The 26,871-nt window shown below is 44.8% G+C and overlaps 1 protein-coding gene across 2 annotated transcripts in view; it reads right to left on the minus strand.

Annotated features, from left to right (window-relative positions):
- Positions 1-26,871, minus strand: part of PRKCB (protein kinase C beta) — a 308,214-nt gene that overhangs the window by 139,177 nt on the left and 142,166 nt on the right. For both annotated transcript variants that reach the window (XM_007186310.2, XM_057530083.1), the window contains exons 4-5: positions 7,060-7,171; positions 4,194-4,322 (exon numbers count right to left, since the gene is read on the minus strand). In XM_007186310.2, the coding sequence (XP_007186372.2) occupies positions 4,194-4,322; positions 7,060-7,171 (241 nt within the window). The remainder of the gene's footprint in view (positions 1-4,193; positions 4,323-7,059; positions 7,172-26,871) is intronic.

Consider the following 26,871-nt stretch of genomic DNA (forward strand, 5'->3'; position numbering starts at 1 on the left):
CAAGGAGACAGAGAATAGATAATGAGATTACCACGTTACAGTTAGTCTGCCCTAAGGGCAATGAGGAACCAGGGATGAGCTTTTTAAAGAAAGAGAACTGACTGGATTTCCCTTCTGAGTTTGACCTGCAAGATCCCTGACAGCAGATATAAAGCCAAGATTTCAGGAGCCAGAGGAGATGAGGAAACCTTCAGATCTTTCAGAAGCACCTGTAGCCTGGTGCCTCTGGAGATGGTGGGATTTCAAAGAGCATGTGACATTCAGGAGTCCTGGGCTGGTGAGTGGCAAGTACCAACACTGGACGTGCCTCTACAGTCTGAATGAAGCGGGGCGATTCAACACCACAGGTCATGTTTGGCCTCACACTGCTGGGAAGGGCTCTCTTCTCTCTGATTCGTCTGGCTGAGATCAAGGAGGAGCGCCTGGAGTCCCAACAATGAAACCAGAAGGATGCTTGGGAGATCAGAGGTACACCCAGGAGACCCAGACCCTGCCAGCTCCCCTCCACCCGGGCCAAGGCACCCAGCTCCCGGCTACCGTGAGTGTTGGCTGTTAATGGCTCACAGATGCCCCATGTCCAGATAGCTGCCCTCAGTCTCACAGAAGCCATGGATTCTGGGAGGTACCATCCCACTTTCAATCCCAGTAGCCTGGAGCAAAGACTGACTGTCTTAGCCAGCCCAGGCTGCGGAAATAAAATACCGCAGACTGGGTTACTTAAACTATAGATGTTTATTTCTCACAGCTCTGGAGGCAGGAAGTCCAATATCAAGGTGCAGGCCAATTCGGTTGCTGGCGAGAGCCCTCTTCCTGGCTTGCAGGTGGCCACCTTCTTGCTGTGCCCTCATGTGGCCATAAAGCCACCAAGCCCATCGTAAGAACCCCACCTTCACCTAACTCTAATTATCTCCCAAAGACCCCATCCCCAAACACCATTTCATTGGGTTAGAGCTTCCACATGTGAATTTTAAGGGGACACAATTCAGCCCATAGCAGTGTCTGACCCTAACAGAACAGCCCTCTTGCCTCGAGGAGGGACTGACCCTGTGCTATAATCTGTGGTCCAGGACTCCACGGGACCCAGCGAAAGCTGGTCTTCAATGGAGACCACACTCTCACTCAGCTTTTCCCTGCTCTATCCTCACTCCTCATCTCATGAGCAGCCCCAGTAAATCACTTGAGCAAAAATCTCCATCTCGGCTCTGTGTTTAGAGAACTGCAGTCAAAGCATCAGGTTCTTCTATCATCAATCAATCAATGATCCCGCACCAGGTACTGACCGTGCCTGGCACGGTGAAGAGGCAATAGCAGGGCACAGTGACTTGCAGACAGGAGGCCCAGGTGCTCATTCCTGCTCTGCACGAGACATCAGGCAAGTTGTCCAACCTCACCGAGTCTTAGTTTCCCCTTCTGTATGTTGGCAACACCACTATCTCCATTGGATGACCCAGTATCAAAGCACTTGGAAAACCACAAAGTGCTATTAGTATATTGGTAGCTATTCAGTTAGTGCTAGCAGAACCCTGAGCATGCAGATATTCTGTCCTTAACTTTAAGGGAGTCCTAACTTTTCTTCCTTCCCCTTGTTATGGGTTGAATTGTATCCCCCTAAAAGAGGTGTTCAAGTCCTAATCCCAATACATATGAATGTGACCTTGTTTGGAGATAAGGTCTTTGCAGATGTAACCAAGTCAAGATGAGGTCATACTAGATTAGGGTAGCCCTAATCCAATGCCTGGAGTCCTTAGAAGAAGAGGAAATTTGGAGACACACAGGGAAGAATGCCATGTGATGATGGAAGCAGAGATTGGAGTGATGCAGCCACAAGCCAAGGAGCCCCAAAGATTGACGCCAACTACCAGAAACTAAGAGAGAGGCATGGAACTGACTTTCCCTCAGAGCCCTCCTGAAGGAACCAACCTTGCCAGCACTTTGATTTCAGACTGCTAGTCTCCAGCCTCCAGAACTGTGACTGAATAAATATCTGTTGTTTGAAGCCACCCAGTTTGTGGTACTTTGTTACAGTAGCTCTAGGAAACAAATATACCACACCCCTCATTGGGATTGCCTGAAAATCATCAGCTTGTGATCAGGATATAAGACAGTGTATCTGTGATTCAGGGGGAAAGACTTTGACCTCGAATTGGAAGAGAGGTTGTACTGTACCACGTGAAACAAAGTGCCCAAGAAACACACATAAGAGGTAATGCAGCTAAACCACAGAGGGAATAAATAAGGTATGGGGGCAGAGTTAATGCAGGGAACTAAACCAAAAAGTAACCTAGTATATCACAATAGTGAACAGACCTAGGGGATGCCACGTGTGACTCTCTAAGGCTGTTTTCTGATAGGTAGAACGATAATACTACCTAGCTCATCAGAGTTACTGAAAATTTTTAAACAAGATATTGCCTATAAGTGCTTTGCAGAGTGATTAACACACTTAAAAACTCAAATGTTAGCCACTGTTGTATGATGATGATGATTACAAACGGTGTGAGCTCTCAGAAGCACAACTTCTCTGAGCCTCAGTATCTTCATTCATAAAACAAGTATAATAGATATTTCACAAGGCTGTTTTGAGGATTGAAAGAGGTAACATGTAAGTCTTTTCTCTTTAATTGAAATATTACTGACATATAGCACTGTGTAAGTATAAGGTGTAGGGATGTGTTGATTTGATACATTTGTATATTGCAATATGATTACATCCCTGGCATTAGCTAACACCTCTATCACCTCACATAATTATTTCTTTTTTGTGGTGGGAACAATGGATGGACCTTGAGAGCATTATGCTGTGGCTTGGTTTTGAGCACTGCACATTCAATGGGTTCCTTGAAGGTTGGCTGGCCCTAGTAACATGTGAGCCAGTGTAGTTCCTACAGAATAACAGTAGAGAGCAGCAAGGTCTCATTTTTGCCCCTCCAGCCCAGGAAGTTTAGACAGTGTGGGAAACCAGCTTTTCGCGAGGCCTTTCCTCCCCTGAGGGGACCCTCAAGCATTTCACTGGGAAGAAGTCAGGTCAGCCATTGCCTTCCTTTCAGAGGAAAAAACAATCCAACGCAATACATGTTCCATAAGAGCCCACTGGGTGTCATGAACCTCAGTTTAAAACAGGGATTATATTTTACAGGGCTATTTTTCAACTTTTACGTGGTGTAGGCTCAGTGCTTCAGAGCTGCTGAACCATTCCAGGGCCTCAGACCAATTTTTGCAAAATCAATCCCTTCTATGATCAATTTCCTAAGATATCAAGTCATAAAACCTTGTTTAAATTAACAAACTGTAAATTCTAAGAAGTTTGACACAAGCCTCTGGGGGAGAATTCCTTCAAAGTTTTAGTCCCATTCTGGGGACTTCCCTGGCGGTCCAGTGATTGAGACTCCGTGCTTCCAATGCAGGGGGCGAGGGTCTGGTCCCTGGTCAGGGAACTAGGATCCCACATGCCGCACAGCGCGGCCAAAAAATACATAAAAAATAAAATAATAATAATAATAAGATAAATTTTAAAAAACAAAGTTTTAGTCCCATTCTGGTCCAGTTCAGTGCTGCGTTTACCGTAGCTTTATGGCTGAGCAGTTACCCATCCAGCACAGCCAGATTTCCATTTTGTTTGAGCTGCACATGTCAGAGCCAAGCATTTTGTGAATGCTCCATTAGGAGGGACAGACACCACGCTGCACGTCTCATAAGAGGCTATATTATCCCTCTTTCTTATTACTATGAAGTATTTCAGAAGCATGAAAAGTATGGAGAATAACAGAACAGGGACCAGAGAGGCCGCCGTCAGGTTTAAGAAAGAAATACTTCAAATACATGGAAAGCCCCCAGGGGCGCACAGTGCCATAAAACTAAGGTGTTCAGCATTTTGTCTGCTCTACTGGCTCCTTTGAGGTCTTCGAGAAAAGTAATGTACTGCTGGTGCCCCAACTCTAAGCTCCAGCGCACCAGAGGCGCTGAGAGCTTCGCCCTGCGGGGATAGTCTCTAAGGATGCCTACAGCGGGGATGGGCTGTAATGGGGGGGGGGGCGGCGGCGGGGGGAGGGGGTAGAAGAGGAAGGCAGTGTCACCGCACCTCTCGCCCCACCCCTGCACCGCCCATCCCTCCACCAACCTCCCCTCCCCTAACTCAGCGGTCCAGCCAGGTCCGAACCTAGCGGAACCGGAGCGGGAGCCCCAGCGCCACCTACCGACAACGATAAGGACCTCCCTCTCGATGTGGGCCTGGATGTAGATGCGGCCGCGGCGCTCCGTGTGGTCTGTGCCGCAGAGGCTGGGGACGTTCATCACGCAGCGCTTGTGGACGTTCATCATGCAGGCTGCGGGGACAGAGGGAGGGTGCGCGGCTCAGGCTGGTCCAGGCTGGACCCCTCCTGCTCCCCTCCTTCCCTCCGAAGCTGGCAGAGACCAGCCGGCCGTGCCCACCCTGCCCAGGTCTCCTCAGAAGGGCTTCTCCAACTCTCCCCCGCCCCCGACCCACACCCCAGGCCCTGATGGACAAAAGAGGAGGAACATGTCCGTCCTCCCGAAAGGCTGAGGCACCTGGCGCAGCCCCGACGGCTCTGAAGCCAGAGGCACCAAGCTCAGCAGCACGGGCAGCAGGTAACGCAGCGAGAGAAGCTGCGGGTGTGGCGGGACCTGACCCGCCAGGCAGCGCAGTGTCCCCACCCAGGAGCAGCCACGCAGGGCGCATGCCCCAAATTACCGAGATTGCCCCATTTTTCAAGATTAAGCAGGAATCCTGACTTGTGTGTGACATCTCCCGATTTTTAAATATTGACGCCCCATAGGTTGGTTTCCATGGAAAGCGTCTGAGAATGGGAGTTGTGAGCGAGCAGGTTTACGACAAGGGCTCCTGGGCGGGAGGAGCTCGCCCACGAGGAGGCCCGAGGCTGACAGTAAGGGGAACTCTGGACCTCCAGTGACCCTTCAGAGTTGTCCCAAACGGATGCAAGAGGACCAGGCCTCTGCACCCGGGCACCTGCCATGAACCACCCCCTGGGAGTGGCATCATCTTGGGACCTGAGCAGAGCCCGCACAGTATCCACCGAAACTAACTGCAAGAAAAAGAATCAGACACAGGGTAAGACGAATGGAATAGGTCTGAATGGGACCTTCATGTCTCCTGTGTGATACGATAAATACAGGCTCCCTTCCCACACTCCTGCAGTACATCTGTGCTTCTTTCAGTGGGTGGTTGGTTTCCCCTAAGTCCCACGGCTGGTCCAGGAAGGTGTGCCTGGAGTCCAGTGTTCTCTAGGGGACCCTCGTTCCAGTTTGAGAAGCCAGGAGGAGAGGCTAGATCACCCCATGGGGCCTGCATTTCAGGAGATTCCCCGGGGAACTGGGGGCACGGCATCCCCAGGGGCAGGGGGTGCTGAGGACACCCCTTCTCAGCCCGCCCAAGCTCCAGGAGGCAGCAGGCAGATTACAAAACTGGAAAGGAACTGTGGGGAGAGAGAAGGATGGTGGGGAGGAAGGGAGAGCCCCCTGGAACCTGAGTGCCCACGTTCGGGGCTCTGCGTCAGCCCAAGCTGCCTCCCACCCACCCCTCTCTGTCCTTGAGGCCCACCTGGGGCCCCACGTGCGCTAAGAGGAATCAGTGTCCCACAAGAAGAAGGCACCTGCACCACTTTCTCCCTGCCTCTGTTATGTGTCTACCTGGGAGCCCCCATTCACCACGCATGTCTCTGTGGCTCTTGCCCTGTTTCTGTTTCTGTCTGTCTCTCGGTACCCATATCGGTGTACGTCTCTTTCCTGGTCTCTGCTCCTCTGCTTCAGCATGTGTCTCTCGCTGCCTCGTCTGCACCTATGAATAAGTCTGTTTCATGCTCTGTGCCTGTGTCATGTCTCTTTGTATCCATCTCTTTCTGTGTCTCTCCATGTGTGTGTTTCTGCCTGTCTCTGCTCTCTCTCCATCTCGGTATCTCTGCAGGAGCCTGACTGAGTGCATCTCTCTCTGTGTCACTTCCAATCATTGTGTCTGTTGGTCCGTCTGTCTGTCCCTCCTGCTTGAGTCTCTCTCTAGCTGGGCCCCTCTGTAGCCTCACCCATCGCTCCCTACACCTGGGCACCCGTGTCATCTGCCCTCTGAATCCGTCCCTGTCTGTGCTTGTGTGTTTCTGTCTCTTGCTCCCTTCCTCCCCATCCACACCCATACTCCTCTCTGTCACTCTCTGCCCCTGAGAGTTTCTCTCTCTGTCCTCTGGGCCTCAGGACCCCTGTGACAGGGACACTCTGGCCTCATGACTGCTCAGCCTGCTGGGGTCAACAGGCCTCTGGGAGCCACCAGCACTGAGCCCCACATCTCCACCCCGTCCCCTTTGCAGCTGCAGCTCTCAAAGCCTGCTGGCTCCCCCACCCCTCGGGCCATTCAGTCCTTCACTTAGTAAAGAGAAGTCCTGCCCCCTCCTGCCTCTTCCCACCCCAGCCTGGTCAGAGAATCACACGCCCACCCCCCTTCTAGCATAAACTGTAGGTGCTGAAGGGAGGCAGATTTCCTCTCTGCAGAGAAAGGCATCAGCCCCGCATATCAGTGCTGGCAACAGCTGTGTGCGTGGCTGCAGGAATGGCCCCGATTTGTCCACGCCTCCCTGTGTCCACACCTGTGGACTGTCCCCTCCCACACGGACTGTGAACCTTGCCATGTGACTTGCTTTGATCAGTGGGACTTGCCCTCTTAAAGCACTTGGGACCTCCGTGTGAGCAAGCCCAGGCTAGCCTGCTCAGGACGAAAGACACGTGGTCCCCCAACCCCCATCATCCCCATCATCCCCATCATCCAGGTGACAGCCAGCCATCCTTGCGGACAGGTGGGTGAGGCCCTCCAGGCCCAGACAGCCCCTCACCAACCTGCTAACCCACCACATAGGCATGAGTAAGCCCAGCCCAGGCCCAAAGGACAGCCTTGCAGAATCATGAGCTACATAAATGGTTATTGTTACTCAGCAACAAACAAGTGGTACCCAGCCCACCCAGGACTTGGGAGAATGTTCTGTGTAGACCATGAGGAAGCAGCCCAGTCAGCAGAGGCTGCCAGAGAGCAAATGTACTTACTGTCACATTTCATCCCCTGGTGGATGAGTCCATACAGCAGTGACCCACAGTGGTCACAAAACGTGGGGCTGGAGTATGTGTGGATCTTGAACTTGTGTTTGCTTCGGGGGTCCTAAGGTCAAAAGAAACAAACAAAAGAGGCTGGCATCAGTGTGGCATGCCACGGTTTCACACTGCACTGAGCATCACTGGAGAACTCCTAGAGAAGTGAACTCGGCCCCCAGCATTCATCATACTTGTTGGGACCATCACTGGAGCTCTGTGCCCAAACATGGTGCTTGATAAGTAATCATTGAATGAATGAATGACTAAGACAGCTGATGGCTCCCATCCTGCCCCAGCACACTCACTGTGCCTGCAAGTCCTCCATCTGGGAACCCAACCTACTGACTCTTGTCTGCAGCAAGGACTTCACGGACGGCAAACAAAACACCAGACAGATCAGGTAAACAGGTCCCCTTGCTCCTACCTCTCTCTCCTTTATCAGCCAAGCAACTTCTGGATGATCTAAAACCCAAGTCTGGGCATGAAACCTCCCCAGTAGGACCTCATCATCTACGGGACAGAGTTCAAAGTCCAATGAATAGTCTACAGGCTGTGGCAGAGACTACTAGTTTTCCACCAATACCCATTCTTCCTTTCAATAACAGAACCCTTGAGTCTTAGCAGAGACCGTGGCTGCCCAACTATAGACCACATTTCCCAGTCTCCCTTGCAGCTTGGTGTGTCCATGTGATTGAGTTCTGGCCAACGGGATGTACGTGTTTCAGTCATTCCTTTAAAAGGAAGGTGTACGCCTCCAGGGCCCCTTTTTCCCTTCCCACTGGCTGGAAGATGGTGAGAAGTGGAAGTGACCACCTTTGACCCAAACTTGGACCCACCAGCCCTGAACTTTGTCCTTTTGGACAGACATCTGAGAGAAAACCTACCTTCTGTCTTGTTCAAGTCACTATATTTGGGGGTATTTGTTACAGCAGCTTACACCATTCCTTAACTAACTAACATGTTCTTCCTAACCTGGCAATGTAGTGCACTAGTTAAAGGTCCAGACTTTGGAGCATAAACTGCATGGGCTCTTCTTTGATGCATAATTTGGGGCAAGTTATTTAGTTTCTTTTTGCTTCATTTTCCTTGTCTGTATGATGGAGAGAATGATATAAGCTATACAACCATTGGGAAGAATAAATGAATTAACCTATGTAGAGATCTTAGAACAGCCTGGCACACAGTAAGCAGTATAAGCTTTTGCATTATTATTACTAGATTCCCCCATGTGATCCCAACTATGCCCCCAAACACACACTATGTTTTCAGTACACAGGACTTGCTCATACTCCCAAATATGCCATGCCCTTCATGACTCTCTGGCTCTGCATGATGCCTTTCTCCTTCAAGAGCTACTCTAACCAAAAAATTCCTTCTTCTCTTTCCCATCCCAACCTGAAAGTTGCTTTCTCTATGAAAGAGAAAAGTTAAAATCATGGGCCCTAGGTTCCAACCCAGGGCTGATCTGATGTTCTAGCCTTTGCTATATGCTACCCATCTCCTAATTCATTCATTCATTCATTCATTCATCCATTCACATTTATTTATTGATGCAGGTGCCTTTTATAAACATATTCTAACAGAGACAGAAAATGAACAAGTAAGCAAATAAATTGACAGAATAAGTAGAAATTATTTTATGTGCTATTAAAATGATGAGCATTTCTCCTTAGGAAACTGTTATTTAAAAAATTTAAAAATAATCCTTATACCTTCCAGAATGGCTAAAATTTTAGAAAATTGATACTGACAATACCAAGTGCTGATGTGGAGAGAACACTATTGGAACTCTCCTACAATGCTGGGGAGAATGCAAAATGGTAGCACCTCTCTGGAAAACAGTGTGGCAGTTTCTTATAAACATACCCTTATAACATATGACCCAGTAGTCCCACTCCTAGATGTGAAATGAATACATCTATCCACAGAAAAACCTGAAAGTTTATAGCTACTTTACTTATAATAGCCAAAGTCTGGAAACAACCAAAGTATTCAACATTCAACGTGTGAATGGATAAACAAAGTGTGGCATGTCCACACAACGGAATACTTCTCAGCAGTAAGAAGGAATGAATTACTGATACAGGTAACATTCATGAATCTCAAAAGCATTAGGGTAAGATAAAGCTGTCAAACACATGCTGTTTGATTCTGTTTAAATCAAAGGCTACACGCTATATGATTCCATTTAAATGACATTCTAGAAAAGGAAAAACTATGGGGACAGAAAACAGATCAGTGGTTAAGAAGGATTGGGGGTGGAAAGGGGATTGACAACAAAGGGACAGCATGTGGGAACTTCTATGGGGTGACTGGAATGTGCTATATATCAACTGCGGTGAATTTTACTATATGTAAAGAAAGTGAATTTTGCTGCTTGAAAACTCTGTCTCAAAAAGCCTGCCTAAAATCCCGTCCATCCCTGAAGGCTTTTGTTGGCCTGCATCTTCTTAATGAGTTACAAAGTTTCTTTCATGACATTCCAAGCCTCTGAGGTGAGGCAGATGAAGTGTTGGCCCTTGCACAGCTCTGAACAGCCAAGTTTAAGAGGCTGGGTCAGCTCTGCTCTGGCTGTGGGACCCTGCAGGGCTCCCAGGCTGCAGAAGGACCCCAGGAGCCACTTGTCCTGCTCGAGGATTGAGGTGCTACCCTAGTAACAATTTTTTGGAAATCAAAAAAGGAAACTAAAGGCTCCCAGTTGATGGCTTAACCAGCCATGTTTCCATTCTTAGGCAATGAGACGCAGAAATACATCTGGTTCCTGGAAATAGTCCCAGTGCTCTGTGCCATAAGACACTTCCCTGGCCTTTGAGAATTCACCTTAAAGTTGAGAAATGAGTGTCTCAAATCTGCCTAAAAAGAAACACCTGTTCACCACTGGTATTGGCCTGAAGGGGGAGCTCAAGGCTTCTCTCACTCCTCTACTCAGCCTCAATGGAGGAGAACCTATCTGGTTGGTCAGAGTCCAAGACACTGATTGGCCCAGCCTCGGTGGGTGGAGCCTGCACAGGCTTTAAAAGCTGCGCCACCATCTTTCTCTTTCTCTCCCTCTCCCAGGAGGCTGCTGGGTGGCCGTGGCCTCACTCTAAGAAGGTTGGGCATGAATGGTCTGGACCAGCTCCACTCCAAGCCCTAGGACAAGTGCTCTCTCTCCTCTTGGTTTTGTATTTCCTTCTGGGTTCCCTGATATGTTAACCTATAGGAGCCAAGAATTAGTTTTGAGTATGTTTTAAATGTCCTTAGGCCTACCTAATATAGAAAAAAGGAGTTCCCAAGGGCCTCATGAGCTCTACTTCAAGATTTGAAGCAAAACCCCAACTAACAATAAAGTTGCTCTTTGCTGGCTTTGCACTTTCCTCCATGGATAAATCTTAGTGAGGAATCTCAGGGAGGATTCAAGCATTTCTGACCACATACTATTGAAACGAGCAGGACCCTGCGGGGCTCCTGGGCACGGGAGCCTTTCTGTTCAGCCTCCACGACCTTCCCTGAGTTCCAAAGGGCAGGTTCAAACAGTTGCTAATCAGGGTAGAGAGGGGATGCAGACACAAGGGAAGAGCAGTCAAGAAACAACAGTGCAGGAGGGAGAGTCAAGATGGCAGTGTGGGAAGACGAGGAGTTGGCTTCTCCCCACAACTAGGGTGCCTGCGGGCCGCTGGTGGGGGACTCTGACACCCAAGGAGATGGGAGGAACCCCATAGTGAACCAGCAGGATGCAGGGGGACTGAGGGGGGAGGAGAAGTGGAGGCCAGACAGGATAGGCACCCCTGAGGCCGGGGAGATTAGGAGAGGCAGGTGGGAGGGACTCTCTGGGAAGAGCAGAAGAGGAGCAGAGGGTGACTGCCCCACCCACTCGGGCCCGGGGAGCCTGCTGAGCTCCCAAGCTGATCCCCTGCCCTCCAAAGCCCCCTCCAGGCCGCATGGGTCCTTGGGGGCATAGGAGGGAGGCCAGGGAGACCAGGAGAGGCAGGCGGGAGGGGCCCTCCGAGACCAGAGGAGCAGGAGAGGAGAGGAGGGCGTTTGCCCCGCCCACTCGAGCCCAGGAAGCCTGCTGGGCTCCCAGGTGAGGTCCCCTTCCCTCTGAGACCAGGGGTGGGGGGCACGCCTGGGCCCCTTCTGTTCCTTGAGCCTAAGCCCCACCCCCCACAGCCCCCAGGGCCTTTTCCAGCCCTGTGGGTCCTGAGCATAGGCCCCGCCCACCGCCCAAACCTCGCCCTTGCTTAGGTCCCACTCTCCACAGCCAAGGCCTTCCCCCACCCGTTTTATTTTCTTTTCCCTCCTCCTCTTTTTTACTATTGTGGTACTGATATACCTTTCAGTTGTTCATTCATCTATATTTTTATTTTTCTATTCTTTCTAACATATCTGTTAGTTTCCTAGTCTAATTTTATTTTTTACTTTGTTAGTGTTCTTTTTTTCTTTTTTTCTTTTTTTTTTTTTGCCACCCCATGAAGCTTGTGGGATCTTGGTTCATGAGCCCAGGGTCGGGCTGAAGCTCCTGCGGTGGGAGCTCTGAGTCCAAACCACTGGACTAACAGAGAACCTCAGACCCCAGGGAATATTCATCGGAGTGAGATGTCACAGAGTTCCTCATCTCAGCACCAAGACCCAGCTCTACGCAATAGCCTACAAACTCCAGTGTTGGAAGCCTCAGGCCAAACAACCAGTAAGACAGGAACACAATCCCATTCATTAAAAAAAAAAAAGAGAGAGACAGCAAAAAAATATGTCACAGATGAAGGAGCAAGGTAAAAACCTACAAAACCAAATAAATGAAGAGGAAATAGGCATCTACCTGAAAAAGAATTCAGAGTAATGATAGTAAAGATGATCCAGAATCTCGGAAATAGAATGGAGGCATGGATTGAGAAAATACAAGAAATGCTTAACACAGATGTAGAAGAACTAAAGAACAGAGATGAACAACACAATAACAGAAATGAAAAATAAAAATACACTAGAAGGAATCAATAACAGAATAACTGAGGCAGAAGAATGAATAAGTGAGCTGGAAGACAAAATGGTGGAATAACTGCTGAGGAGTGGAATAAAGAAAAAAGAATGAAAAGAATTGAAGACAATCTCAGAGACCTCTGGGACAACACTAAATGCAGCAACATTCAAATTATAGGGGTCCCAGAAGAAGAAGAGAAAAAGAAAGGTTCTGAGAAAATATTTGAAGAGATTATAGTTGAAAACTTCCCTAACATGGAAAAGGAAATAGTCACCCAAGTCCAGGAAGCACAGAGAGTCCCATACAGGATAAACCTTAGGAAAAACACACCAAGACACATATTAAACTAACCAAAATTAAATTCAAAGAAAAAATACTAAAAGCAGCAAGGGAAAAACAAAAAATAACATACAAAGGAATCCCCATAAGGTTATCAGCTGATTTTTCAGCAGAAACTCTGCAGGCCAGAAGGGAGTGGCAGGATATACTTAAAGTCATGAAAGAGAAAAACCTACAACCAAGATTACTCTACTGAGCAAGGATCTCATTCAGATTTGATGGAGAAGTCAAAAGTTTTTCAGACAAGCAAAAGCTAAGAGAATTCAGCACCATCAAACCAGCTTTACAACAAATGCTAAAGAAACTTCTCTAAGCAGGAAACACATGAGAAGAAAAAGACCCACAAAAACAAACTCAAAACAACTAAGAAAATGGTAATAGGAACATACATATTGATAATAACCTTGAATGTAAATGGATTAAATGCCCCAACCAAAAGACACAGACTGGCTGAATGGATACAAAAACAAGACCCATATATATGCTGTCTACAGGAGACCCACTTCAGACCTAGGGACACATACAAACTGAAAGTGAGGGGATGGAAAAAGATAGTCCATGCAAATGGAAATCAAAAGAAAGCTGAAGTAGCAATACTCGCATCAGATAAAATAGACTTTAAAATAAAGACTGTTACAAGAGATGAGGGACACTACATAATGATCAAAGGATCAATCCAAGAAGAATATAACAATTATAAATGTTTATGCACTCAACATAGGAGCACCTCAATACATAAGGCAAATGATAATAACCATGAAAGGAGAAATCAACAGTAACACAATAATAGAAGGGGACTTTAACACCCCACTTACACCAATGGACAGATCATCCAAACAGAAAATAAATAACAAAACACAACCTTTAAATGACACGATAGACCAGATAGATCTAATTCATATTTATAGAACATTCCACCCAAAAGTGGCAGAATACACTTTCTCCTCAAGTGCACACAGAACAGTCTCCAGGATAGATCACATCTTGGGTCACAAATCAAGCCTCTGAAAATTTAAGAAAATTGAAATCTTATCAAGCATCTTTTCTGACCACAGCGTTATGAGATTGGAAATCAATTACAGCAAAAAAACTGTAAAAAACACAAATACATGGACGCTAAACAGTGCACTACTAAATAAGCAAGAGATCACTGAAGAAATCAAAGAAGAAATAAAGAAATACATAGAAAAAAATGACAATCAAAATATGACAACCCAAAACCTATGGGACGCGGCGAAAGCAGTTCTAAGAGGCAAGTTTACAGCAATTCAATCTTACCTCAAGAAACAAGAAAACTCTCAAATAAACAATCTAACCCTACACTTAAAATAACTAGAGAAAGAAGAACAAAGAAAACCCAAAGTCAGTAGAAGGAAAGAAATCATAAAGATCAGAGCAGATATAAATGAAATAGAAACAAAGAAAACAATAGCAAAGATCAATAAAACTAAAAGCTGGTTCTTTGAGAAGATAAACCAAATTGATAAACCCTTAGCCAGACTCATCAAGAAAAAAAAGAGGACGCAAATCAATAAAATTAGAAATGAAAAAGGAGAAATCACAACTGACACTGCAGAAATACAAAGGATTATAAAAGACTACTACAAACAACTATATGCCAATAAAATGCACAACCACGAAGAAATGGACAAATTCTTGGAAAGGTACAATTTTCCAAGACTGAACCAGGAAGAATTAGAAAATATAGACAGACCTATCAAAAGTAATGAAATTGAAACCGTAATTAAAAATCTTCCAACAAACAAAAGTCAAGGACCAGATGGCTTCACAGGTGAATTCTACCAAACATTTAGAGAAGAGCTAACATCCATCCTTCTCAACTCTTCCAAAAAATTGCAGAGGGAGAAACACTCCCAAATTCATTCTATGAAGCCACCATCAACCTGAGACCAAAACCAGACAAAGATACTACAAAAAAAGAAAATTACAGACCAATATCACTGATGAGCATAGATGCAAAAATCCTGAACAAAATACTAGCAAACAGAATCCAACAGCACATTAAAAGGATCAGACACCATGATCAAGTGGGATTTATCCCAGAGATGCAAGGATTCTTCAATATATGCAAAGCAATCAATGTGATACACCATGTTAACAAATTAAGGAATAAAAACCATATGATTATCTCAATTGATGCAGAAAAAGCTTTTGACAAAATTCAACACCGATTTATGAAAAAAACTCTCCAAAAAGTGGGCATAGAGGGAACCTACCTCAACATAATAAAGGTCATATATAACAAACCCACAGCAAACATCATTCTCAATGGTGAAAAACTGAAAGCATTTCCTCTAAGATCAGGAACAAGACAAGGATGTCCACTCTCACCACTATTACTCAACATAGTTTTGGAAGTCCTAGCCATGGCAATCAGAGAAGAAAAAGAAATAAAAGGAATACAAATTGGAAAAGAAGAAGTAAAACTGTCACTGTTTGCAGATGACATGATACTATACATAGAGAATCCTAAAGATGCCACCAGAAAACTACTAGAGCTTATCAATGAATTTGGTGAAGTTGCAGGATACAAAATTAATGCACAGAAATCTCTTGCATTCCTATACACTAATGATGAAAAATCTGAAAGAGAAATTAAGGAAACACTCCCATTTACCATTGCAACAAAAAGAATAAAATACCTAGGAATAAACCTACCTAGGGAGACAAAAGACCTGTATGCAGAAAACTATAAGACGCTGATGAAAGAAATTAAAGATGATACCAACAGATGAAGAGATATACCATGTTCTTGGATTGGAAGAATCAATATTGTGAAAATGACTACACTACCCAAAACAATCTACAGATTCAATGCAATCCCTATCAAATTACCAATGTTATTTTTTACGGAACTAGAACAAAAAATCTTAAAATTTGTATGGAGACACAAAAGCCCCCGAATAGCCAAAGCAGTCTTGAGGGGAAAAAATGGAGCGGGAGGAATCAGACTCTCTGACTTCAGAATATACCACAAAGCTATAGTAATCAAGACAATATGGTACTGGCACAAAAACAGAAACATAGATCAATGGAACAAGATAGAAAGCCCAGAGATAAACCCACGCACCTATGGTCAACTAATCTATGACAAAGGAGGCAAGGATATGCAATGGAGAAAAAACAGTCTCTTCAATAAGTGGTGCTGGAAAAACTGGACAGCTACATGTAAAAGAATGAAATTAGAACACTCCCTAACACCATACATAAAAATAAACTCAAAATGGATTCGAGACCTAAATGTAAGACCAGACACTGTAAAACTCTTTGAGGAAGACATAGGAAGAACACTCTTTGACATAAATCACAGCAAGATCTTTTTTGATCCACCTCCTAGAGTAATGGAAATAAAAACAAAAATAAACAAATGGGACCTAATGAAACTTCAAAGCTTTTGCACAGCAAAGGAAATCATAAACAAGACGAAAAGACAACCCTCAGAATGGGAGAAAATATTTGCAAACGAATCAACAGACAAAGGATTAATCTCCAAAATATATAAACAGCTCATGCAGCTCAATATTAAAGAAACAAACAACCCAATCCAAAAATGGGCAGAAGACCTAAATAGACATTTCTCCAAAGAAGACATACAGATGGCCAAGAAGCACATGAAAAGCTGCTCAATATCACTAATTATTAGAGACATGCAAATTAAAACTACAATGAGGTATCACCTCACAGCAGTTAGAATGGGCATCAAGAAAATCTACAAACAACAAATGCTGGAGAGGGTGTGGAGAAAAGGGAACACTCTTGCACTGTTGGTGGGAATGTAAATTGATACAGCCACTATGGAGAACAGTATGGAGGTTCCTTAAAAAACTAAAAATAGAATTACCATATGATCCAGCAATCCCACTACTGGGCATATACCCAGAGAAAACTATAATTCAAAAAGACACATGCACCCCAATGTTCATTGCAGCACTATTTACAATAGCCAGGTCATGGAAGCAACCTAAATGCCCATCAACAGACGAATGGATAAAGAAGTTGTGGTACATATATACGATGGAATATTACTCAGCCATAAAAAGGAATGAAACTGGGTCATTTGTTGAGACGTGGATGGATCTAGAGACTGTCATACAGAGTGAAGTAAGTCATAAAGAGAAAAACAAATATATATTAACGCATGTATGTGGAACCTAGAAAAATGGTACAGATGAACCGGTTTGCAGGGCAGAAGTTGAGACACAGATGTAGAGAACAAATGTATGGACACCAAGGGGGGAAAGCCAGGGGGGGGTGGGGATGGTGGTGTGATGAATTGGGCGATTGGGATTGACATGTATACACTGATGTGTATAAAATTGATGACTAATAAGAACCTGCTGTATAAAAAAATAAATAAAATAAAATTTAAAAATTAAAAAAAAAAAGAAATGGGTTAGAAACTGTCATATCCCTACCCCAGCATCACCACTTGATTTCCAGTGTCCCTGGTCATCTCTCCCACCCTTAGGAACCAGGTTCCCACAGGGTCCTGGCATGATTCTTCTACCCACTGTTTCATGGGGTTGAGCTCCATCATGCTTTGTACTAGGCAAACTTGGATTCCAAGTTTTCTTCCACTTCTGATTCTGATCCAAGAGATTGCCAAATAACAACAACAAAATGATAATCAACTACTGTGACTCTTACTGCCACCATGAATTCAGCAGACTCTCTGCCAAGCACTGTGCTAAGCGTTCCATATAACACCATTAAAGCTTCATAATGGCCAATGAGAGAGGAGTTATTATCCTGGTATTCCAGATGACTAAACAGAGGCTTAGAGAAGTAACTTGTCCAAGGTCACAAAGTAAGGAAGTGGGAGAGACAGGAGTGGAATCAAGTTTGTCAGGCTCCAAAGATGCAGGCAACAGAGTGGGGATGCCCGAGTGTCACCTGGCTGCCTCCTGCTCCTCAGCCTTCCCAGAGGGTCTCCCACCCAACAGGGGGTTACAGATAGTGACACCCTTCATCCCACACAAATGCAGCACCAGCCAGAGTCAGGTCACTCGGAGCTCCCCACCCCCACCCCCAAACCAGAGTCTTCACTGTGAACAGATACTCCCCAGGACCAAAGGACAGGCCGAACCCAGCTCAGCATCTTCAGTTTATCACCTGACTCCAGGCACATGCAGGTAAGGAGGAAGGAAGCAGAGATGAGAAACCAAAAAAAAAAAAAAAAAAAACTTTAAACCTCTAAATCAAAACTTAAGATAGCCTTTCTCCATCTGAATGGGCTGTGTGGCTTTGTGCACAGGTGGGCTGAAATCCGGCTGAGCTGAGGCAAAGCTGCAGGAATACAGAAGCTGTGTTGAAACACAAAGGTCATGAAAGCCCACACCAACAGCATCAGTCAGAGTAGGAAGTCAGAGCAACCTGTAAATTCAGACTGTGTCATCCCTGGACCTTTACAGGCTACAAAAGCCTGGAAGGTATGCTTCCTGGCAGGTCGACAGCAAGGCGAACCTGGAGATCTCGTTTGAAAATACTGTCAGAACAGAAGGAAGTTTACAAACACGGGCTCTGGAGTTAACTGTGTGGCCTCAGGCAAGTGACTTAAGCACTCTGAGTCTCTGGTTCCTTGTCCATGAAATGGAGATGAAAATAGTACCCACCTCATAGATTGGTTGTGATGATTAAAGCTCCCAGCACAGTGCCCTGTACACAGGAAGTACAGGCTCCTGATTTTATTACTCCAAAGAGAAAATATAATCATGGTAAAACTTCCCAAACTTCAGTCTTGAGTTGTCATATTTTTGCACGTCTACATACTACCTATAATATTATTTATTACTTGGCGCTTTTCTTTAACTCGGCTTGCCACTTTTACTTAAACCTATTTTAAAATAAAACTCTCTAAGAGTGTGAACTTGTGGGATTGATGTACAAATTATGTTTTTTCTAATACACCTTAAAAATGAAATAGACAACTCTTAAAATAAAATTTTAAGATGTTCATCCCAACAGTCTCCATTAACAAGCTGTGGAAACACAGATACACATATGCCTGATAGGTCGGCCGACTGGTATTACCCTTGGGGGCAACTGGGCACCTCTATCAAAATTCCAAATGCTTCTCCCCTTCTGACCCAGTCGTTCCACTTCTGCGAACTGATCCTGGAGATAAGCCCACATACATAGGAAATTATATACGTACACGGTTGTTCACTGCAGCATCACTTATAATAGCAAAAGACTTTAAATGAGCCAAGTGTCATAGGTAGGGACGTGCTTAAATAAATCATAGTGCAGTTACACAATGGTCTACTATTCAGGTATAAAAATGAAGAGTTCTCTGCACTAATATGGAAAAATCTTAAGGGTTTATTTTTAAGTGAAATCGAAAAAGGAAAAAAGCCAAACCCAAGGTGTAGAAGAGTGTGTGTCGCATACTACCTTTTGGGTGAGAAACTAAGGCGGGACAAGAAAGTATACTCTAAATTACTCACACCTGCATAAACAAATGCTAGAAGGAGAGGCTGCAAGAGAAGCTAAAAAAAGTGCTTCTCTAGGAAGGCAGGAGGGAACAAAGTGCAAGGGAGTACGACTTCTCCATATATACCTCTGTAAAGTTTTGATGAAAGTAGAATATTTTCGTGTTTATCTGGGTACCACGAAACTCCCACAGCACGTACCAGCACACTGGGTAACCCGACAGCACCACTATGCCCCAGACTGCAAACAGAACGCCAAGAATTCCCGAGAGACAAAGAGGCAGGGAAACCTTAATCGGGATGATGTGGACTGAGATTCTGTGAACACGAAATGTGTAGAATGTTAGAAGCTGTAATTACACAGTTGAAAGGGGGACACTATAATTTGGTGAAGATCTTTCATTATGTTCCCGGAGAAGAGAGTGAATAGTACTGATAACACTGTGCAGATGTTCGTGTGCCTGAGGAATGGTTTGATACACCACGCCTGCTACTACCCCCGCCCCTTGGGCAAATAAGTAATTGTTCCATTAAAGGCAAGCTTCTGTTGTGTCAACTTTGGTAGAATTTTAAATATGATTTCCTGGGTTACAATCTGCACTGGAGTCAATGTCTATATTAGGGGTTAATTAACAGCCACATTCAAACTTAAGGTCCAGCTCTCACAGTTATTACAATAGCTTTTGGACTCTGAGGCGAATTACTTAACCCTTTTAAGACTTAGCTTCTTCATCTAAAAATGGGATAATAATAATAATATCTAATTCCTAACTTGATGGGAGGGTTCAATGCACTACTGCATGAAAACTGCCTAATAGTCACTGGTGGAAGTAAATATTTTTAAATGTTCACTGTTACTGTTAATTTTCTGTCCATATTCTTTGTCCATGTTTAAATTCAAGTTGGTTTCTTTCTAAATTATTTGTAACAGGTTCCCTACACAATTTTAAAAAGAATATTAACCACTTATCTATGATCTATACAGTAAATATTTTCCCAGTTTTTCATTTGCCTTTTAATTTTGTTGATGTTCTTTCTTTCAACATCTAACACTGAAAGTGTATTTGTTTGTGTGTGTTTAAATAAAGTGCAATTTCTCCCTTTTCCTTTATGGTCTCTGTCTCTGCTGCTATATTTAGAAAGTCCTTCCCAGTATTTTCTTCATTCTCTTACAGTTTCACTTTCTACATTGAAATCATTATTTCCCTTGGAATTCATTTTAGCAGGAGCTTCTTGAAGAAAGGCCTTTATTTTTTCTTACTGTTTAGCAAGTTGTAGCAACAAATGTATGGAATGCATCTTCTTGTGCTGATTTAAAATGCCTCTTTTATCATACACTAATTTCTCTTGTATCCTTTGTTCATTTTAAAGTTTCCTCTTATGCTCCACTGATCTGTCTCTTAACTAAGAGATATGCCTCAGTACCATACTATTTTAATATATCATAGGTTTATAATATCTTAGTACCTAAAAACATGCGTTGTATACCCACCCACCCCTACCCCAGCATTACCATCCACTTTCAAAATTTTCTTGGTTGTTCCCACCCACATATTCTTCCAGATTGTATTGGAAATGCCAGTCTTTGTCAACCCTGCTTATTGTCCCTTCTACAAAAATTCCCACCTACAGCACCAGCTCAGTGGGCAGTAAAGCATCTGACCTCAGGCTTCCAGCCAGTGCTGAATGGACCAAGGTCTGGTCAGTGACGTGCAATTTATGAAGGAAGAACTAGGCCAATCAGAATTTAGAACAAGGAACAGTGCAGTGGCTGGGAGCTGAAGCTCAGTAAAAGGGGTGGGGTGGGGGGATGGAGAGAGAAAGGGAAGGGGGGGGAAGGAAGTCACATGTAATTTGAGCCTTCCTTTATGTGCTTCCAGAAAAGTGCTGTGTTTTCTCCCCCCTCAACTCTTCTTGGTTGTCACTAATGTTAAGCTAGTCTTCTCCTTTCCAGGATTTATATGTTATTTAGACGAGTGATTTCAATGCATTAGCTAAGTCAGGATGCCTCAACAAAGATCCTGCATGCCACAACTAAGACCCAACACAGCCATAAATAAATAAATAAATAAATAATAAATCTTTAAAAAAAAAATCCGTGTGATATTCGCATTATTGCAGTGGTCTGGAACCTAACCCACAATATCTCCAAGGTACACCTGTAAATGTTAGCTATAATTATTTAGGAGGTACAACAGGAGTTGGCAATGGAGAGAATATTAGGGTGGGGAAAGTCTGGGAACACAGAAGAGGTCCCAAGAATTGACCCGTGCTCAGTAGAATTTTGGAGATTCACAGTTAAGGGGTAAAGAGGATCAAAGACAGACAGTTGCTCGAGGAAGGGCTGAGATGCAGAATTAAGGAGCAGAGCCAGAACCTAAACCTAAAGGCTCTGAAGGAATAACAGGTCCAAGATTCTGAGTCAAGCAAACACATAACATGCAAGACACTGTTTTAAGCTCTTTGCATAAACTAGCTTATCTCATACAACACCCCTAGAAAGTAGGTAGAGTACCATCCTCATCTTGAAAATGAAGAAACTGGGGCACAGAGAGGTTAAGTGACTTACCCAAAGTCACGCAGCCAGTAAGTAGCAGAGCCAAGATTTGAACCCAGGCAGGCCAGCTCCAGAGTCCATACTTTTAATCAACAAGCAAGACCAGGCACCTGAGCCTGAACATTTCACTCTGCCCTCACCTCCAAACTACCACTGAAAGTACCAGGAGTTGTTTAAAAATAGGAGAATCTATTTCAGCCCAGAAATCAGGGAAAGGTGCCAAGTAAATGACAAAACCTCTTGAAATGTTTTTCAATATATAGCAAAGGTGAGACTTGAATTGAGAGAAGGGCAGCCTGGCCTGGTTCTCCTTATTTAAAAGAATGAAGAATGGCAAGGTCTGATGGGGGGCGGGGGACAACTGAGGAAACATAGAAAGTCGAGTTGAATCCTCACCTTGCTGTCCCTGGTAGCAGCAGGCACTTGAAAAACATGTGGAATGATGAATGACCCCCTTGAAGATTGCAGGTGAAGCAAGTGACTACCGGACCCCCTGCAGGTCCCACTAGACACAGAGAGTGCAAGGACAGCAGGGGGCGCTGCTGCAGCTGCTTCCTAATCAGGGCTCTGCCCCTGTCAATTTACAGCTCAACCACATGGCCAGGGAAAAGGGCCCTCTGCATACTTTTGAAGCTCCCTGCCTTGGACTGTTGCTCCCTCCACACTCCCCAAAGAAGGCTGATTTGACTAAATCTATATTTTCCCTCTCCCTTCATTGGCCGGGGCGGCAGGGAGGGGGTGGGAGCACGGGGCGGAGACACGACCTTCCACTGACAGTTCCCACCTACAGAGGTTATAAACTGGTGGTACACAGAATGAATCCAGTGCAAAAATATTTTTAAAATATACCACACATGTAATTCTCGAATTATTTGTCAGCATCCACATGTGGGGGATTCAGGCATCTCCTGAAAAATTGGAAAATCTGGATCTTGGTCCTTTAAAGAACAGGAGATTTTTTTAAATAGAAAGCTGAGTAATGGCTGCCCCTTTTGGACGGCGTGCACACACCCCAGATGGACTCTCCCTGTTAGCACTCATTTACTGCCTGGTCCTGGCTGGCTCTGAAGCCAGACCTCCTGATAAATGGAATACCACGCATCCTTTCAAAGTCAGGTGGCCACAAACAGAACATTGAGGAAAGCAGCCAGACACTAGGGAGGGTCTCCTGAACAATTCCATTTGCATAGCGTTCAAAGCAGGCACTCTCTTTTCTATAGTGGCTGCACTATTTTGCATTCCCGCCAAGGGTGAGCAAGGCCTTCTCTACATCCTCACCAACATTTGTTGACAACATTTGTTGTCACTGGAGTTTGTTTTGATAATAGCCAGCCTGCCAGGTGTGAGGTCTCACTGTGGGTTTGATTTGCATTTTCTGATGATTACTGAGCATTTTTTCATACACATGTTGCCCACTTGTATGTCTTCGGATAAATGTCTACCCAAGTCCTTAGACCATTTGGAGGTTCCTCAAAAAGTAAAAAATAGAACTACTATATGATCCAGCAATTCCGCTTCTGGGTATTTATCCAAAATAATTGAAATTAGGATCTTTGAGAGACTTTAGCACTCCTATGTTCACTGCAGCATTATTCACAATGGTGAGGAAACAACCTAAATGTCCATCAAGAGAGGAATGGATAAAGAAAACGTGGTATATACATACAATGAACTATTCAGGCTTAATAAAGAAAGAAATTCTGCAACATGGGATGCAATAAGCCAGACACAGAAAGACAAATATTGCATAATTCCAATCATATGAGGTATCTAAAATAGTCATATCATAGAATCAAAGAGTGGAATGATGGATGCTAAAAGCTGGGGTGGGGGGGGGGAACGGGGAGTTACTAATCAATGGGCATAAAGTTCAGTTTCAAGATGAGTAAGCTCTAGGGACTTCCCTGGTGGTCCAGTGCTTAAGACTCTGCACTTCCACTGCATGGGGCGCAGGTTCAATCCCTGGTCGGGAACTAAGATCCTGCATGCCGTGCAGTGCAGCCGAAAGAAACATTAAAAAAAAAAAAAAAAAGGATGAGTGAGCTCTAGAGATCTGTACAACACTGCATCTACAATCAACAATACTGTATCATACACTTAAAAGTGTATTAAGAGGGTAGATCTCATGTTAAGTGTTCTTTCCAAAATAAGATAAAATAGTTCAATAAAATAAAGAAAGCAAGCAAATGGCTGTTGGCCTGGGTAGTTGTTACCCTGATGAAAGGGTTTGGAGGTGGAGGGATTACAAGGGAGCACAGAAGGGCTTCTGGGGTTCTGGTTACAGAGAAATGCTTGCTGTGTGAGAATTCATCAAGATGGACACTTTTCATGTATAATAAACAGTTTTCAAAAACTATATGACCAGCCCAGACTAAAGGCAGCACCTTTGAACCCAAATTCGAAATTCTTAGAAGAGGGAGTCTGATTGGTCCAGTTTGGGGCAGATGTCCACATGTATCTGGACCCAGCGGAACCAAGGCCATGGGTTCAGACAGCCTCTGGGGGCGCAGATCTGGGAAGGCAGTTCTCAGAGAAGAGGGTTGTCTGCTTCAGTTAGATTTTCCAGGTGAACAGGGTTGAAGTAACAAAGCAGTTTGGGGCGCTGGATAAGCGCACAGACCCGGGCCAGAGTGCCTGGTGAATCCCGGCTCAGCCACTCACTGGTCATGGAACCCTGGGCAGGTCCCTCAGTCTCTGAGACCTCAGTTTCCTTATCTGTAAAATGAGATTGATAACAACGGTAATCACCTCATAGAGTGTAATGAAGAATAAAGAGATATTACATGTAAAGTGCTTAAAACAGAATCATATCTATGAATGCTGGTTCTTAGATATTATTATTTAAGTGAAATACTTGGACATCCTAGAATCCCAGACCACTGAAGTTGGGGGAGGACGGGCCTTCTGACTCCAGGACCAGCTCCTTTCACATCCCTCCAGGCTGCCTCTCTCCAGGGTCATCTGCCTTTGATTTCTCTATTTCCCCCAAGTCTGCAGCCTCCACAGGCTGAGGTCTTCTGGGACATTCCCTTTATCAGGCTCTGAGGCTGGTACCACCCCACAACCAGGAGAAGCCAAAATAACTCATAAGACAGGACATCCCCACCTCATTTAGTCCCACCGCCTGTCCTCTTTGTGTACGAGAGAAACAGTTGGTTTCCATTCCCCAGATGCTGCACACCATGGATTTGCTTCTTCCTCCACAGCATGAAGCTCTGTGTCTTTGTGACAGTGAGGGACAGAGGGCTGTTGAGAAGCAATCTGTTCTGACCTATACATGTTCATTCTGCGTTATGGATGCCATCAGTGGCACATGGCAAATGGGAGAAGAAGAATCCGGTGGAGTTCACTTCACAGTCAAAGAATTGCATTTTACCACATTACTATCATTTTTATTAGACTTTTGCCCGGACCAGCCCATGGGAGGTGCCTTTGTATTTCCATTTTGTGACAAGCAAGATGGAAGCATGCCATGCCAAAAATAAGGCTAGACTTTTGAAACTCACCCTCTAAGATTCGGAAGGACTATTGGTGGTAACAATATTAATTAGCACTTACTATGTGCCAGGCACAGCAAGAAGCCCTTAACATGGACTAACTCATTTAATCCTCACCTGAACCCTGTTAGGAGGGTGCTATTTTATCCTCTTCTTACAGAAAAGGAAACTGAGGCAGAGAGGTGGGGTAACTCGCCCAAGATTATTCAGCTAGTTAGTGGCAAACCTGGAATTCAAACCCCACCATTCTGGTTTCAGAACCACCCTACTATAGGACCTTTTGTTGGTTTCCAAACTTGGCTCCCCCGCAGAATTACCCGAAGGACTTCGAAATACAGACCCCCAGACCCTTGTCTGTAGCTCTTCAGGTGAGGTCTGTTCTTAACAGGCTATCCAAATAATCCTTAAGCATTCAAGCTGTCTGTATTCTGCAAAGTAGCATTTAGAAATTGTAGTGGACATGTGCCGTTTTGATCTGCAAACATCTCTGCCTCCTTTTGGGGTTAGCAGTGCCTCAATTCTCCATCAAAAAGCCATCCCACCCCCACTGTATTTAGTTCCCTAAAAAGGGAACACTTTCAAGTCCCAACCAAGGGCTGGTTAGGTAACTTAAGCTTCACCACATAATGTCTCTCCTTTCTGAATTTGAATTTAGGGCCAAAACAACACAAGAACCAAAATCAAATACAACTGGTCTGGTTGTTTGGGAAGGTTTCTTCCAATTCTCTAAAGTACATTATACCCTTTTCAATAAATTTCTTTATAACAAGCCAACTCAAGGTGGTTTCTGTTGCATGCAACCAAACAACACTAATTAGTAAAAGAATAACCAACGTGGGAGGAAAAGCACACCTACCACAGATATCACCTCTACAGCATCCATGACAACTGGTCTTTGCTCTACTGGGAGGGGAGCTAATATCCGTATACAGGAATCAGGCGGTCAGTTTGGGCTGTTCTTCCTTAGCTTGCACAGATGGTCCTCAGTCCTGATTCTGTCCTTTGAAGCTATACCAAAAATCTATACAGTAACTCTTTAAATGTTTAATGACAGCCTAGCCTTTGAGCTATCCAGGCCAACCCTCAGAGTGCGTCCAGCCCCCTTGTAAGGCGTCCTTTTGCCCTTTGGAACATACACCTGGTTATTGAGCACTTTTGTTGTGAATGTAGAAGTTACAGACTGCAGTGTTTAGTAGTAAATAATAGTCCTGGTGCACTGCCAGATTTAGATAGGTAATAGATAAATGAGAGAGAGAGAGAGAGAGTGTGTGTGTGTGTGTGTGTGTGTGTGTGTGTGTGTCTGTACTGTTTAGGCTGATTTGCCCCTAATATTATTTATCCTTGAGAGTTATAGATGAGTTTTGCCCTCAGGTGATGATGAGATCTTACCATGATGCCAAGAGGGATATTCAACCTTAACTGTTGCTTCAGCTCCTGGAAGGAGCTAGACAGTCTTGGAGCATCGTCAGAACTGAACTGTGGGCTGTCCCCGCTTGGGGTTATGAAAGACTAAACAACCCAGGCTTTGAGAAGAGTGCAGCTGACTATTATGTTGCTTTTTCTGAGCCAAGGAGACCAGACAATGCCATGTAAGAGGAGGTGGGCCCTTTCTCTGATGATAGGGATGTCCTACTGCCACTAGTGCTCAGGCAGGAAATGGGTGGGGCCTGGATTGGCAGAGCTAGGACGTCCCTCCTCTGGGGCCAAAGGTGAACTGGCCAACAGGGGCCAGAATCTTACCAAGAACACCTGAAGATTCCCATCTGGAGGACTAAGCTGGCTCCCAGCTGATGGAATATATTAAGAGTAACCACATCTAGGGACCTCCCTGGCGGCCCAGTGGTTAAGACTCGGCACTTCCACTGCAGGGGGTGCGGGTTCCATCTCTGGTTGGGGAACTAAGATCTGGCATGCTTTGTGGCCAAAAAAAAAAAAAAAAAAAAAGAGTAACCACATCTAGAAGCAACT

The sequence above is a fragment of the Balaenoptera acutorostrata genome, chromosome 15 (assembly GCF_949987535.1).
Source record: "Balaenoptera acutorostrata chromosome 15, mBalAcu1.1, whole genome shotgun sequence".
Taxonomy (NCBI): Eukaryota; Metazoa; Chordata; class Mammalia; order Artiodactyla; family Balaenopteridae; genus Balaenoptera; species Balaenoptera acutorostrata.